The 15,560-nt window shown below is 44.1% G+C and overlaps 1 protein-coding gene across 1 annotated transcript in view; it reads left to right on the forward strand.

Annotated features, from left to right (window-relative positions):
- LOC119169648 (cell adhesion molecule Dscam1) overlaps positions 1–15,560 on the forward strand; it is a 131,021-nt gene that overhangs the window by 81,148 nt on the left and 34,313 nt on the right. Inside the window, 3 exon segments of the mRNA XM_075885701.1 lie at positions 1,131–1,286; positions 2,189–2,491; positions 14,936–15,259. Coding sequence (XP_075741816.1) covers positions 1,131–1,286; positions 2,189–2,491; positions 14,936–15,259 — 783 coding nt within the window.

Below are 15,560 nucleotides of genomic sequence, written 5' to 3' on the forward strand. Positions count from 1 at the left end.
TTATAATAGGAACAAATACTAATACATTTTTGGTGTAACACTACTGTGAATGTACCACAACTAAATTCCGTTGCACAATTTGATCAATTAGTGACCTCTCGATCAGTTATCTCGCCTAAAAGCATTGCAGTAAGAACAAGTCTGGCTCCTGCTTTCAGGCTTACTGGTGCGAGAAGCAGACACCAATGCTGAAATCAATATAAAGTGCAGTTGATATTGAGTTTCTATAGTTCTGGGGCATATTTCCCCTATAAGTCTACCTTTTCGTACAGTTATTCTCATCGAACGACTTTTTTCGGATATCAGTAACTGTCAGGTTGGTTTCTTAACGAATGAATTGACCGAAGAACACATAAAGTAAAAACGAAGTTAATAGTTAAGGTATAAGCACGAAGTTTGGAAGTTGAGATGATATTGAGGCCACATAATTTCACTTGGTAAACAATGTTGCCAATAATGTTCCCAGATCTTGCGCAGGATTCTGAACTCTGCCCATTGATAACTATCGGCTAATCTTTGCAGCAGCTTTTATATGAACCATGTTACATTATTGGTAGAAAACGATATAATATTTAGAGTCTACCAAGTACTCTTACGAGCCTTCATAAAAAAACACGAGAACCCGACATTCATTTAGGCAGCTTGCGAATGATTACACATGAACAGAATTCTCTAATTATTTGGGTGCTGAAGAAATCAGCGTAAGTCGCGCTTGCCTGCGCATCGATTTCAGTTAGCAGTCGCAACTTCCGGCTCGCTTCGATAAAGACGCAGAAGAGTCCATTTCTGTAATTGCTCTGCATCGAAAAAAAAAGAAAATGCTGGCGCTATAGCTTTGGAGAAGAAAGCGGGAATGCCCCAGAATTAATTATAAATCAGGCTAACAGTCCGAGTGAAGCAGCCAGCCCCATTATAATTATTGCCTACGTATGTTGCGTTCATGGTAAGAATAAATGGCTATTTAGTTTCCTGTAGCACAAACTAAAGTTTTTATGAGGCTCCCACACGTTAACGACACGCATGATGAAGCGTGATTCATTTCTGTCTTTGTTGCAGAAATTATTGGGAACGTGAGCATCCACGTTTGTTCAAACTGTGCTTCTCTTTTTTGCGTGTGTTTGCTGGTGCAGATGAGAATTCGAAGTACGTAGCCTTCACGTCGGGTGAGCTGCACGTTCGGCGTGCAGGACCTGAAGACAGCCACCACTCGTTCCAGTGCCAGACCAAAGACACTCTCACCGGGGCAGTGGTTAGCAGCATCACGGCTGGAAAACTTGTGATAACTGGTACGAGCAGGTGTTCACTATAAAAAGGCAATTCAAGCATGGTGTGCTTGTCTGCCACTATTCATTTTAGAGCTAAAGTGTTAGAGCTAAATACTAGAGCAAGTATCTACGCTCTCAAATGAAAATGTCGGCGAATAGCAGCGAGAATAAGAATGAGATCATCCAGCCACCTTGTCAGTATCGTGGTAAACGTATAAGCAGTAAAATATGAAAACGTCTATGTGTGTTCTTCCATTTCTTCTACACACAGTGTCTCAAGTCAGGCTGGGGTAGCGGCACAATGCCACGACAGGAGCCATTCATAAGTTATGCGTACGCTGTTTCCGAGGAAATGCAGACGGATGAACCGGTCACCTCCACCAATAATGTAACAAGAAAATGTCTACTGACATACATTCTCCGGAAGGAGTAATGACGATTGTCAAACTGGCTCAAAGTGGAGCCTGTCTATTGATCGTTGCGTTCGTTTTGACCCGTGTCTGGCTCATAGAGAGTCCCGCTATGGTCTCGCATGACTTATCTACTATTGCTTGGTGACGATATATATATATTCGAGCGGGAGACACATTAAACAAATGAACGCATTGATATTACTACGCTCAAGAATTCCTTTTTGAAGTAGTTGTAGCTGACATTTGCAGCAGTATTCATATTCTTCCGTTTAGCTTTCTTTAGCGCAGTGTACGATTAGTAAAGATTGGTAATGTTGCCATATTGTAAATGATAATGCCTTACGTCGGACCACTGAATTGCTAGTGCGGATAAAAGCACCACTACAAAACCTATTTTCCCAGATTTCTGATGTACGGTTCTACACACGCTTCGAATGGCAAGCTTTTTTTTCGCATCGGACTGTGTGAGTTCTCCCTTGACTCCCCCCCCCCCCCTTTTTTTTTCGGCAGAGCCACACTCCAGCATTCCTGCCAAGGTGATCCACTGGAGCCGACAGGTAGAAGGGCCGCAAGGATCAGCGCTTTTCGTGCCGTGCGAAGCCCAGGGCCACCCACAGCCTTCGTATCGCTGGTACCGCCAGTACGGTGCCCGACTACGACCGCTGCTGCCCCTCACCGAGCCAGGAATCGTGCTGGTCGGCGGCACTCTCGTGTTCAGGCGGGCGTCGGTCCAAGACAGCGCCACCTACGTGTGTGTTGTTAGCAACGGAGCAGGTGCCGAGGAGAAGAACGAGATACAGGTCCTGATCACTGGTGAGTGACCATTATTCGCTGCCATGAGGGCATCAGTGTGAATGATCTTATTTTGTGCATCAAAAGTGCGCTCACGTTCTGCTGCCAGTCGAGAGGTTGCTGGTTCAATCCCAAATACGGCAGTTGGATTTGAGTAAAGGTGAAGTGCTAGAGGCCCGCTTATTGTGTGATATCTGTGCACGTCATAGCACCTAATGAATAAAATTTTTGGAAACTTCCCTTTGGGCGTGTCTCGTTATCATACTATACTTTTGGCATGAAAAACACCAGAAATTATATTTATTAAACATTCGCCGACATCTACAGAAGCACAGCGATGATTGCTAAAAAAGAAGGAACCGGAGTTTTTATTCTCTCTAACCATCTTCAGTTATATCAATACGAAACGACCAATAAAAAGAAGGCAACCTAATGGTAGGAACCTAAATTATAGTTTTACAAGGTTGGTATTATTAACTGTTGGAGTTTAACATTCTAAAGCTACGATATCAATATGAGAGACGCCGTACTGGGAGGCTCCGGAAAGTTCAACTACTTGGGGTTCTTGAACATGCACCTAAATCTAAGCACACGGGCCACACTTTCGCCTCCATCTAAAAATGCGGCCGTCGCGGCCTCAATTTGATCCCGCAACCTGCGGGTGAACAGCCGACTGCTTTAGCCACTTGACCACGATGGCGGTTATTGACAAGGGCGATAACGCCATAGCTTGACAAAGCTCTTTTATAAGAGAGATAGAGAGAAAAACAAATTGGCCTCTTATCTGCATGCCATCTGCGAATGTCATAGAAAAACGATAGTCTTGCATGTGGAGAGAGTAAACAAAAATATTTATTTGATGTGCACAAGAAAATAGGCGAATAGCATTCCGGAGGCGCTGCGTTAGAGTGCCTCGAGCGTGCAGCGGAGGCGAACGAGCGCATCAAGTCACGTCACACGTGAGACATGAGCGCCTTCTGGCAGTTTTTTTTTTTTGGAAAACAAAGCGCATGGCACTGAGACGTGCGTGCGTACCCGTCTCAGAGGTGATAAGGTGTAGAACGCAAGGCGACGGGTAGAGGCCACCACCGTGTAGTGTAGTCTTAGCAAAGCGTTGGAAACACTTGCCTTTTTGTGCAAGCGTTGAATTGTCAGCACAGCGTGATAAGCGCTACGTTACTTAGAATTACTTATGTATGCCTTTTCTAGTAAAAGACGAACATGCAGAATATATACGTGTTGTTATGGTGCCTCAGATATGTGCAATAATTGCTTTTTAATTGACAATCACACACGTATGAACGCTGATCCTTGAGCAACATTGGTGGGCACTGCGGATGTTGTTCGCCATTCAAGGTATCAGCTGGTGTTGTTTAGAGTACCCGGTTTGCGGTATCAATGAACAAACAGACAAATGTACAGACACACAGACAGACTATAGTTTTTGCGTCGAAGGTCCCCAAGAAAGACTATCGTCTTTAAAAGAAAGGCCGAGAGGTTAACCAGAGTCGTTCATAGGAAGCCTAAATTCAACATTTGCTGTTGTTAAAAATTGGAGATGAAGTCAGATGAATTAATATTAAAAGGCTCTAGTTCAAGAGGCAGTCAAAGCCAAATCATGTGCGTCGAAAGCTGGTGCTCTGGCACAGTGCTACGTTAATGCCCTAAACTGCTCTAAAGAGGAAAAATCACTAGCCAAGCACATTCTACGGATTGTTAACTATTGCACGTCAAATGTTCGACCACGAGTAATTGTACATGTCTTAAACGAATTTTCCACTGTCCCTCAGTGAGAATTCGAAATAATGTATATAAACAATATTAACCATAAAATAACAATATTGAAAATCTTTAAACTGAGTGACCACGGGACAAAGCGCTTTCGCGCGTCAAGCAGACGTTGTGCCATAGAACCATGCCACTGCTTAAAGCTAATTCGAAAAAAATCACCCAAATAACTCACGTAATGAAATGAGTCCGCTCAAGACGTGGTGTGGTTGCAGAAGCGCACGAAGGGTCAAAATGTGTGAATTCCTTAACAATTCGGTAGTTTAAGTTTGCCCACGTAATACGACGTGTGCAGCTGCGCAGGTGCGCGTGGCAACTTACGGACGCGCAGTTCAGACTCAGCCAGTTCACGATAGGAATATCCTTGCGTAAAAAAATGGCAGCATATCCACGGGATGAATGATAAAGTGGGGGGCAAAGCATCCGTCCGTCCATTCGCTCTTGCTTCCGTCCGTCCGCGCGTCCGCCTGTTTGACCGTCTGTGCGTCCATCCGCCCGTCAGTGCGTGCGTCTGTTCGTGCGTCCGCCCGTCCATCTGTGCGTCTATCCCTGCATTCGTCCATGCATCTACCCCTGCGTCCGTATATGCGTCCATTCATTGGTGCAGCCATCCGTAAGCCCCCCATGCATCTGTCTGTGTGTCCGTTCGTCCATCTATTTAACACTCCAAGTACCACCATCTCGCATCTTTTCATCATATATTCCGCATATGCACCGCCATCCAGCGGACATTCCAAGGACTAAACGAGAGGTGGCACACACACTTTCTTACGGCTTGCGCTTCGTGCCTATTTCCCACCTTTAACCACCTCGAGGTAGTGGTATATAATAGCTCCCTGCAATGATGGCACTGCGGCCCAACGCTCCCTAAACATTTCTAAAACCAAGGAGGTTACGCCTAGCGAGTATAACGTAGCAACCCTTTTTTGTCAGATAGTGCCTAATGTACATTCCAATGGCTGCTGATGGGAAATGAAAGACAGGAGAATTCGGCTTTTCGTTAACGCGCACGCTGCGAATTTTGTATTGTTCAAAAACGCACAGGAGAAATCCCCCACCGGCACCACCTTGCAGGTCAAAACGTAAGACTGGTTACGCACTGCGACTACGACGAGGGACGAATGGGTGCCGATTTAAGGAGCTTCGCCCCTAAAAGAAGTTTGCAACTGTAGTTGGGGCATGCGTTCAGGAAGAGTGTGAAAAGGTCAGGGATATACGAGTGCAAACGTTCCTTTTTCTGCGCCATGGCTGAGGCGTCCATCGATAAGCGACGTGTGGGTTAGCGATTGAGAAGCCAACGATGATGACTTGATATTTGGCGTTTAGCGTCCTAAAACTACCATATGATTATGAGAGACGCCGTAGTGAAGGGCTCCGAAAATAGAAGGCAATGACCATGCATGGCGCCAAAATACGTCATCGCATTCTACTCTTGACGACGAAGCTGAAGTTCGAGGCCTTAAGTAGCCTCCAAGTTTGTGTCTTTAAGCTATCAAAGTAAAGTGTTCCTGGGCAAAAGAATCTGCGCGTTTAAAGTCACCAAGTTTGTAGGATCTGCAGAGGCACGTAATAAATGAGAATACTTTCTTAGCGAAGCAAAGACACCTGGGCCCAACCGGGTGGTCTAGTGGTTACAGCACTCGACTGCAAACCCGGAGGTCATGGGATCGAACCCCTCCTACGAGAGTTGAGTTATCCAAGGACGCAAAAGTGTCCGAGGCTCCTGTACATAAATTTAGTGGCACGTCAAAGAACAAACACCAGATGGTCGAAATTCGTGAAGTGCTCCATTGTGGCGTCACTCATAATTATATCGTGGTTCCGGAAAGTTAAAATTTTGTCATTATTAGTAGGGGCATTTTAAGCATTTTATTTACATGCCTCTCTAGCCAGCTACGCCGCGGTGCTCTCGTGATCGTCATCACAGTATGATGCAGACTGAAATTGCGGAAGAGAGTAAGAGTGCTTCAGTAAATTACTCTCCCACTATGACTTGAATAACTATAAAATCCTTCCACATACGTCGTCAAACCTTTTTCTCCATACGATAGGGGCACATATGCGTGTAGCAAGGGCCGGGTTCTGAAAGTATGCACCAGTGGTAATTGAGTATGTCTGTCTAAGAAAGGCCAGAGTAAGCGATGAATATTTAAACGGTAGTGTTAAAAAACTGACCTCAGCAGCGTTGTCCTGGCGAATGCAAAGAATACAAAACACAACCTAAGCAGGAATCGAACTCGAAGCATTCTGCATGGCAGCCAAGTATTCTATCACAGAGTTACCCAATCTTATTGTTTTGTAAACTAACAAAAAACTGTGCACGTGTATTTTTGTGGTAACCTCAATTGTGCTTGCATTGCTGGCTATCTAAATTTATCAGAAAGCAATGAAGACATTACTTATGAACATCTACAATTTAGGCGTCATTTTGGCTTAAAATATTTGAGTTTCCAGTATTAGCTCCAATTTTATCGAAGTTTACAAAACATTACATTGTAAGTCCAAGATTGAGTAAGGTATTTTCAAGTGATTGCGTAAGCGCTGATGAAAACACTAACAATAGTTACGTAGATTATTCATATCATCGGAGGGTAATGTGAACTACGTCGTAATAACACTGGCGTATGTGCGCTAACGTGAGGGCTGACGTTACGTACTACTCTAATCACCCTTCGAATTGCAGTGTAGTCAGTGTGCCTGAAAATTGGATGATGTGCGCCCAACTGGTACACTTACGAAACACGTCGTCCCACCACGTAACGCCCGGCGCTCAAATCCAATAATGCTGATATACGACTGCTGGCTGGGTGACTGCTTCGCATGATGCCGATTCTCGGAAGGTGTGAGATGCATCGCACTTCTTTTTTATTGTTAACTACTCATTAGGTTTTGTTCATTCTGCCTTATTAAAAGATTCGCTTTTTTGCACGCTGTTCTTCCTAGTCTACGTTAATGACGGTTTGCTATTTTTCGTTCACCTAACTAATTCCCTGTGTAATGCCTATAGCTATATGTGTACAATAAGTGACAAGAAAAAAGTTTATGATAGGATTTCAAAGTACTGTGTGCCACAAAGTGTACAGGCCTCGAAAATCTACTATTTTTATCAGTTCTTTTTTTATATTGCTTTTTAGCTTTTAACTGGCCGCTGTAAGAAGTCGCTGCATGTGCCTAATTAGGACCGCTAGATTTTTGAATCGACCACTCAATCTTATCTAGTACTGTGAACGCATTATATCTCTACGTATTTGTGACCGCTATGTCTTTCATCACATAGGCACGTCTTATCTGACGCTTTTTATAACACACAACACATGGTGCTGAGTATTTAATGTGGTCTCTAGTAACTGTATATATATATATATATATATATATATATTTACCAAAATAAAACTATTTTGATCTGAACTGTCTCTAAATTGCTCCAAGTTTACTGTGCACGTACACGTTCCCCTACGCTTTTAAATACCCCCCAATCGAGCGACCATGACCGCTCCTTTTCACAGGCGTCGGAATTTCGTAAGTCATGATCACCCTTACCTAAATATTGTAGTGCTACATTTGACGAGGGTGAGTTTCGTAGCGCTGCACCTGACAAATCACCATTACCCGTAACAAATGTCTCAAGATTCCCATGCTATACCCTTTAGAGCTAATTCGGTAGTCATAGAACATGCGTGCGTCAATGTTTTTAGGCCCGTTTTATTCTGCTTTTATGTGTCCGCTCACGACAGTAAGTTTGTGTTTCGTTCTTTGCTTTATCGCACAATGGGTAAAATGGCAGAAAAACTTGCGACTCATCTTTAAGTATAACGGAGCCGGTGTGAGCGATACCAACTTTCATATTCCTTGATGACCTCTCAAACTTTACGTTGAGGATAAAAGCGCATGTTCGCTCATCGCCCTCATCTATTCCTTAACGTTCCCTACGTCGTCGTAATTCGACACTCCCGCCATTGATCAGGTGAAACGTGTTCGAAAAACAAAAATTTTCTACATGAAACTGGCCATAAACTACACGAGCAAATATGTTTAGTTCAAGCAGTTTTTTTTTTGTGTTTGTGCGGGGTGATACTGGTGTGGTAGCACTGATGATGGCAACATTGTGTACCTTTTTTTTTTCTCTTGTTCTTTCTTTAGCGGTCCAAGAGAATATAACGTTGATAATGCGTTAGTTTTTCAAGTCTACTCGGGCAACGAGAAAAAAAAGAATCGTCCATTTTCTTTTATCTTCACCTTATTTCTGCGTGATATACTTTCTCGTATTTGTCTCGGTGTGTCTTTTTTTTTTCATTTAGTGTTAAGTACCAGATTAATTGGCCAAAACTCTTGTGGAACTTTAGGAACATGAATGAGCAGCTGGCACCGACAACTTTCATTGCGATACTTTGCTGGTGGTTCAAGAAATAAAGAAAGCTTGTTAACTGTTTCTGTCGTGATGCCCCTGCACACCTGCACACCACGAGCAACATGCTGTTATTGAGCCTAACGCTGAATGCGGTTTGCATTTACGCATAAAGCTGCATTTGAAGTTAGGCACGTAAATTTAGAATCACGCAGACGGGACATCGTTCCTAAGGATATTACACGCACTACATTTTCCGCATTCACTGAGAGAGAGCCAGCTAAATTATGCTAGAAAGCCCACCAATGGTTACGTGAGTTAAAACGAGCGTTCAAGAGAAGTATGAAGTTGTCTATACTAATCAAAACCTCGCATCATGGTTTCTAAAGCTGGAGCGTCATTCATCGCAGTGACGAGTGAAAGTTTCACAGTACTTCAAAGTACGCTTAAATATACTCGCTGAGGCAGCATTGACGAGAACTGCTAGTATCATGGAAGTATTGAGAAAGTTAAACCATGTTGCCTTATTTTGATTTACGTCGATTCTACGAAACAAGCACGACTTCAATTGCTTTCCTTGTAATAGAGAGAGGAAGAAACAGCGAAGAATATTGAGAATAACGAAACTCAAGCAAGTTTGGCTTCCCTACATGAAGGGTGACGTCGAAAAGAAATAAACGTTATTATAGAGAAAAAGTAACGGTAAAGAAAGAATGAAAAAAAAAACAGTTGCTGTATACACGCACAACACGAACTCGTGCCCATAGCTCACAGATGCTCGAAAAGTCTGGTTGTCTTCAACTACCCCAACAGGGCTTTCATGATCTTCTCCTTCTGCGACAATCCTCACTGTGAAGCCATCGATCTAAAAGCAGTAATACGTAACGATAAATCTTAACTTCATTTAAATGCTGCTTTAACCTTCCTACTGTATTTGTTAGCCATAGCGTGAGCGCTTTGTTAGCGTTAGTAGAGAAGATGATTGCGTGGATTGCGCGAATCCATAGCTTTTGTCAGTGGCTGGACAGAGTGCAATGCACGGCTTATTCAGCTTTTGTCTCCAAGAGTGGGAACTCATATCGCACGAAATTTCATATGTTCCATATTTCAGCAGATTCATGCTGCTGTGTCTACCAGGAATATAACTGCAAGCTTACCCGGGCCCCACTAACTTGTTTCGAAAAAAAACGTTACAACGTTTTTTTCGCGAACCAATATAAAAGCGAAAGGAACCCTCAGGTTAACATTGTTTTTTTTTCTTCTTTCGTTCAAAGCGAAACGCATCCGCGACACAGCCTTCTTGACTAAGTAGTTCGCCCTTGTTTGCATGGAAAATGAATTCCTGGTGAAAGCATTTGACCAAGTAAAAATGACTGAAACTGTGTCACTTGTAGTAAAACAGGCACCGAAAAGCCGTGCTCCTTTATAAATTCAACCTACATCGATGGTCTTCTACAGAAAATTAATGTGGCCCTGACAGGAACGGCTGTGCGGCTGGGTAAAAAAACAATGACCACTTTAATTAATTCCGTCGCGTTGAAAATTAATGGCTAGGACACAGAATTGACTTCAACCTTAACGGGAAGAAATATCACTTGCAGGCTAGAACTAAGGCCAGTGAGGAGGAATAGGAGTATTAGAAAAAAATACAGTCCGGAGAAGCTTGTGAAGCTATGTCAACTGATCTGAGAGTGAATAAGAATGGATGAGAATGCAGCGATTACTACTTCGTTTTCCCGTGAAAAAGGAAGAATCAAATAATTATCTCTACAACCAGCAAGACTCTGTTTTTGATATCTATGAATATGTTATACGTGTCGACATAATGAAACAACCTGACATAAACAAGTTTATCAAGCGAGAACTGTATAGGTAGAAATAAATACCCCGTCAGGAAAGGCAGCGAGGGTTGATCATTATTAACACAACTGGTCTGCTTTCATGCGCAAGCGGAAGTGGTGGAAAGATAGGTGCAAAACAAGTGCAGAGAAAAACCACAGCGAAGAAAAAAAAGCCTGAACCCGAACGGAAGACGAGGAGCGGTAATACTATATAGTGTCAAATAGGCCGCTGTGACAGAGCAATTGTCTAGGGCTCTAATAAATTTGCATGTGAAGACAATTTTGAACTGTATTCTAACACTGTCTCCTTCAACATGGGTCTGTCCCCAAGCCGGTCTAACAGAGTCGCTAGCGGCAGTCCATGCGCCCTGTGGTGGGAGCTGCAACATACAACACGTTCGAGAGTTTCAACACTGCCACAGCGATTGCAAGCAGCTGTTACATACCTGCCGATTAAGAAGGCAAAATATTTGGTGAAAGATAAACCAAGCCGCTGTGGACAAAGCGCCTTTGTTTAAAAACAGGTGAGTCCAGACAGCGGCCAACAAAGTCGGAGATATGTTGATCTATACCATGGCTGGATAATCGCAAGTGGCTGTGCTTGTCGTATGCTACGTACAGCAAGGACAGAAAAAAACTGCTTGAGTGTTGCGGACAAAAGTTGCAATTTTTTCCATATTTGGTCATCAGTCGAATCTGTGCTTGAGCCATGCACCGTTTGGGGTGGGGGCGGAGTTGTTCTGGCTGGCGCTGACTTTGAAGAAGAGGGGGCACCATGTCACTCTGCCGACAATTTCGCAAAATGAAACTAGAGTATAACGAATGAGTTCGTCAGAATCCCAGATAGAGACAACCGCCTGTTTCTGTCAAAAAGCCACAAGGAGTCCGTGCAAATTTTTTATGTAGGAAATCATTTCATTTGAAAATATGGCTGATCCCCCTATATAAAAATTGGTATAACACAAAAGAGAAACATGCCTTTACAAAGGTAGTTGAGTGTCTATTGTGCATTGTTTCAGCAACAGCAACAAATTGCTAAGTCAGGTTAGGAACGAGAAGCAGCTGTAAACTTGAAGCACGCGCCTCAAGCAGAAAGCACGCACAAAATTAGCACACACTGGACGGACACGGACTAACAACTGTCACGATTCTTTCTTTATCGTCTGTCAGCAGTGTGCTTCTTTCGTAAACGTGGCCGTGGCAGCCTACAAAGTGACTTTTGTCTTCTCCTGATTACAAATCTGATAAGCGCGCGCGCAAGGAAGACCACGTTCCGTGGGACAGTGGGGTGGCGCTTCACGGAGGCGGCAACCATGAGAGAACGTTGAACGCGAGACCGTCAAGCCGTCTCGCCAGTGATAATAAAAACGTGCTAAAGTATTGACGGTCTGAGGACTTCCAAACGTTGTATGGCGTATATAAATGGCTTGCCGTAAGCACTCCTGACACGTTCGTTTTGTGGCGTAGTGGTTAGCGCCACGCGCTGAGAATCGAGATGTTGCTGGTTTGATTCCGCGCGACACTCTTTTGCCTTCTTTTTCTTTGCAATCTGCTAACATACGTTTCTCAAAGTCACCTCTGTGACAGAAGTGTGTCAGTGGAGTCGAGGTGGACTCCTGCATAAAACACTTTCGTGTTAAATAAACATCGTCAGTCACCAGGGATTCAACACGGTACAAAAGTGAACCCGCATTTAGGATCGAACTCGAGTGTTTGACAAACGCGCCCTCGCAATGCATTTTGCTAATATTCTTGTTATTTGAATTTTGTAGATGGACCACTCCTGGAAAGCGCTAGTCGTGTGTCACAGCCCAGATGTGGATACCTTTTTTTTCAACTAAGCTTTCTGTCTGATAGACTCTACGCATCTTTTGTGGCTTTGTGCTGCACATGATTCATTGCGAGAAAGCTTTTCGTGATGAGGAAGGATGTGCACAAGACACGCCATGTGTGCTCTGAGAGTTGCCATCACAGTGCATTTGTTTTTGCTTTGAAGCCGTGTTCGATCGTGATGGCCTTTTCTGTTGACAAATATCACGAAATTGGAATCAAGCGCTTGGCGCCGTATGGAAAACGCTTTCGAGCGTACGAGAAAGATTAAAAATTCTCCTCTGTCTTCGCTGCATACGGTGCCTATGACCAAATCAAACTAGAGGGAGCGAATTTCTCAATGAAGAGAACAGGAACTCTGCTTTTTAACGACATACACCATCCCTGCTAAAAAAAGAGGTAACCACTGCTAACCATGCACCAGTGATTATTTAATGAACTTAGCTTGTATTAGCGCAGCATTTATGAAAAAGAAAAAAGATGACACAAACGTCCACAGAGGTAGGCGCTAAACTTCCAACTGTTCATTTAGTGCCCTTCACATCCATTTATTGCCTGCGTAAAAACACAGCTTATCTTGCACGTGGTCTCATTCAAAGGTACGTCAATTTTTTTTCTGTCATTAGAATCTGTGGCCCACTCACACAAAAGTATCCCATATCTTCTATGGCTTTAGCTTCTTTTCACGTGTCAGCTGGTTCTAAAACCGGCCAATAACGATGCATCTGTACAGATTGGGGGAGCTATTACAACCCTTTCAGTGTGCTGCTGGCCACTCAAAGTCTATATAATATTGCGTTGTAGTCGTATTTCCGTAGTCTACCATTAAGCCATCACTTTGCCTGCCCTATGTAGCACTTGCCACACGATAATAAAACTTATAGACAATGCAGCACACACAATCTACACATCCGACCTGGTGTCTCGTATCACAGACTAAGCAAGGGACATTAACACTGTGAGAAGTCAACTTGCAAAGCTCCCGTAGTTTTGGGGGGACCGAAAACACTACGCGCACGTTAGTCCACTGGGCCACTTTCATAAAGTTATGGTAAATAGTGTGCATGTACGGGATCACACCTACTCTGCTACCCGAACACACCAACGCTTGTCGCCTATCGTTGCGTGAATCTTTTAGGCGGCGCTTATATAAGCTAAGTCCGTGGATAACCAACTCACCCGAGCCACAACACTTCGGTGGCTATAGACTTATGGCGTTATGATGATTGTGAAGTGTGCCTTTGTGTGTACGTTTTTCCTCTCCTCTCTGTTTCTCTTTCTTCATCTTTGAAACTAATCCAGGCATTTCACAAGTGTACGGTAGTATACCGGTCCTTCTAGACGCGTAAACATCCCCGCCTTTCCTTTCGATCGTGTTCCTCGTACGGTGCCTTTGCGAATATCTTGTGACATGCTGCTTGCTTTATAGTAACATTTAGTGTGCAAGTGGAAGGCTACTGACGGATAATCTGCTGTTGTAAATCTGATGCTAATACACCAGGCAATCAAAAAGGACATTGTCAATACACCTAGTATTTTACAGCTAAAGCTGTACATGGCTAAAAAAATGAAAACCGTCTGGTAGCGTTGTCACGAGCCATCTCCATTGCCTGTGTTATCAAGTACATCGTTCGCAGCGTCATACACAAGCACGCACGCCATTGGCTGCGTCATGAGTGACGTCATTCATTCTATCGAAGCCATGTCTTGAGCACGCACGCATGACTTTGTCTAGAAGCCGTCCACGTGAGTATGCTACAGACAACTCTAGAAGAGGGCCGAAAGTGGAAACGTAACCAGTCGCAGGCAATACGTTCTTCAGATGCCCGAAGCAGAAATATCTTTTAGCGGGACGGCTCAGTGCTCTCCCACAGTTGAGTACGAAGTACTCGAAATCATTAAACATTTTTTCTAAACACAAAGCTGAGATTATCCGAGCCGATGGTGCAATCCTGGCACAAAAACAGGCCCGGGAGGCCAAGTGCTGGTAACAACTGCGTACCGTTGATCCAGCTGTCTTCCAAGCCGCGCTTAATCTCGAACGAGAAAACCCCGGGTGGTGGGTGCATCCTGCAAACCACACCACCAAGTTAGATCACGAGGTCAAACGCTTGAAACAACGCGCCCTTGCGGCGTCATAGCGATGATTGCGGGAGCGCATTTGCCGCGGTGAACGCCCGCTTTCGATGGTAGTTTGCTACAGCGGCACGTCGGTTTCGGCGGTGACGTCTATGACCGCATATAGTTCGAGAACAACCACTGTGATAAGCACATTGCAAAAAATCATTTGACTGCTCTTTACACCCTTTCATGACCATGATCATGTCAGACACAATGAGCGGCATGTGAAATAAAGACTGAGGTAATCCCAAGCCAAACGTGTGTCTAATCTCATCAAGAAGCACTAACATGTCACCAGTGATTGTGAAAGGCTTCTGTGCCGCGTCGGTTGAATTCTATGGTGAACACTGTTGCCGCATGTTTCAGATTGTGTTGGTTAAACATTTGTACGAAGTGCTTGTGTGGTCATTTTTTATAAGCTCTTATAATGCATCCACTTGTATTTCATTCAGCCGTCTTCAGTGTCATAAAATGTGCTAATCATGTGTGTGTGTTTGTGTTTTTCTCTTTTGTACTTTCCTTCTGCTCCTCCTTTCACAGAACCATTGGAAGTACAAATGTGGCCCAGAACACGGGAGGTTCGCTCCGGCGACTCGGTCACTCTGAATTGCAGCGTGTCCGGATTTCCTGTACGTTTTGTCACCTGGTCCAAGGACGGAAGACCTATAGTAGGACCATCGGCCGCGGGCGCATCGACGTCGGCGAGCAGTGGCGGCGCTTCGGCACTGTCGCGGCGCGTGCTGATGCTGAACCGGTACGCGCTGAGGATTCAGGCAGCGCAGAGCGATGACTCGGGTGTATACCAGTGCCACGCTGCGAACGAGAGGGACTCCGCGCAGGCGCATGCCTACGTTCATGTCAAGTGTACGTGAGCATCTTGCAAGTTTTATATGAATACTTTAGCGGCCCAAGTGCCGCAACGTATGCGTTATACTTGCATGCTCGGTCACGCTCTGTTATGTTTATTAAGACAGCGTAGATTGCGCAATTAAATGTGCATTCACAATGCAGGCAGAGCCTATCAAAGCTATCAAAGCTATTTCATTAATACACTATCGTTTATGCTTTAATTCAACTTTTAAATATGGTTTGCTGTGCGAGTTGCTAATTTAGCTTGATGTGGCCAGCGTGAAACCTGCCAGTGTTCTGTTTGTATTTTGCTCTG

This window comes from Rhipicephalus microplus, chromosome 2 (genome assembly GCF_043290135.1).
Source record: "Rhipicephalus microplus isolate Deutch F79 chromosome 2, USDA_Rmic, whole genome shotgun sequence".
NCBI lineage: Eukaryota > Metazoa > Arthropoda > Arachnida > Ixodida > Ixodidae > Rhipicephalus > Rhipicephalus microplus.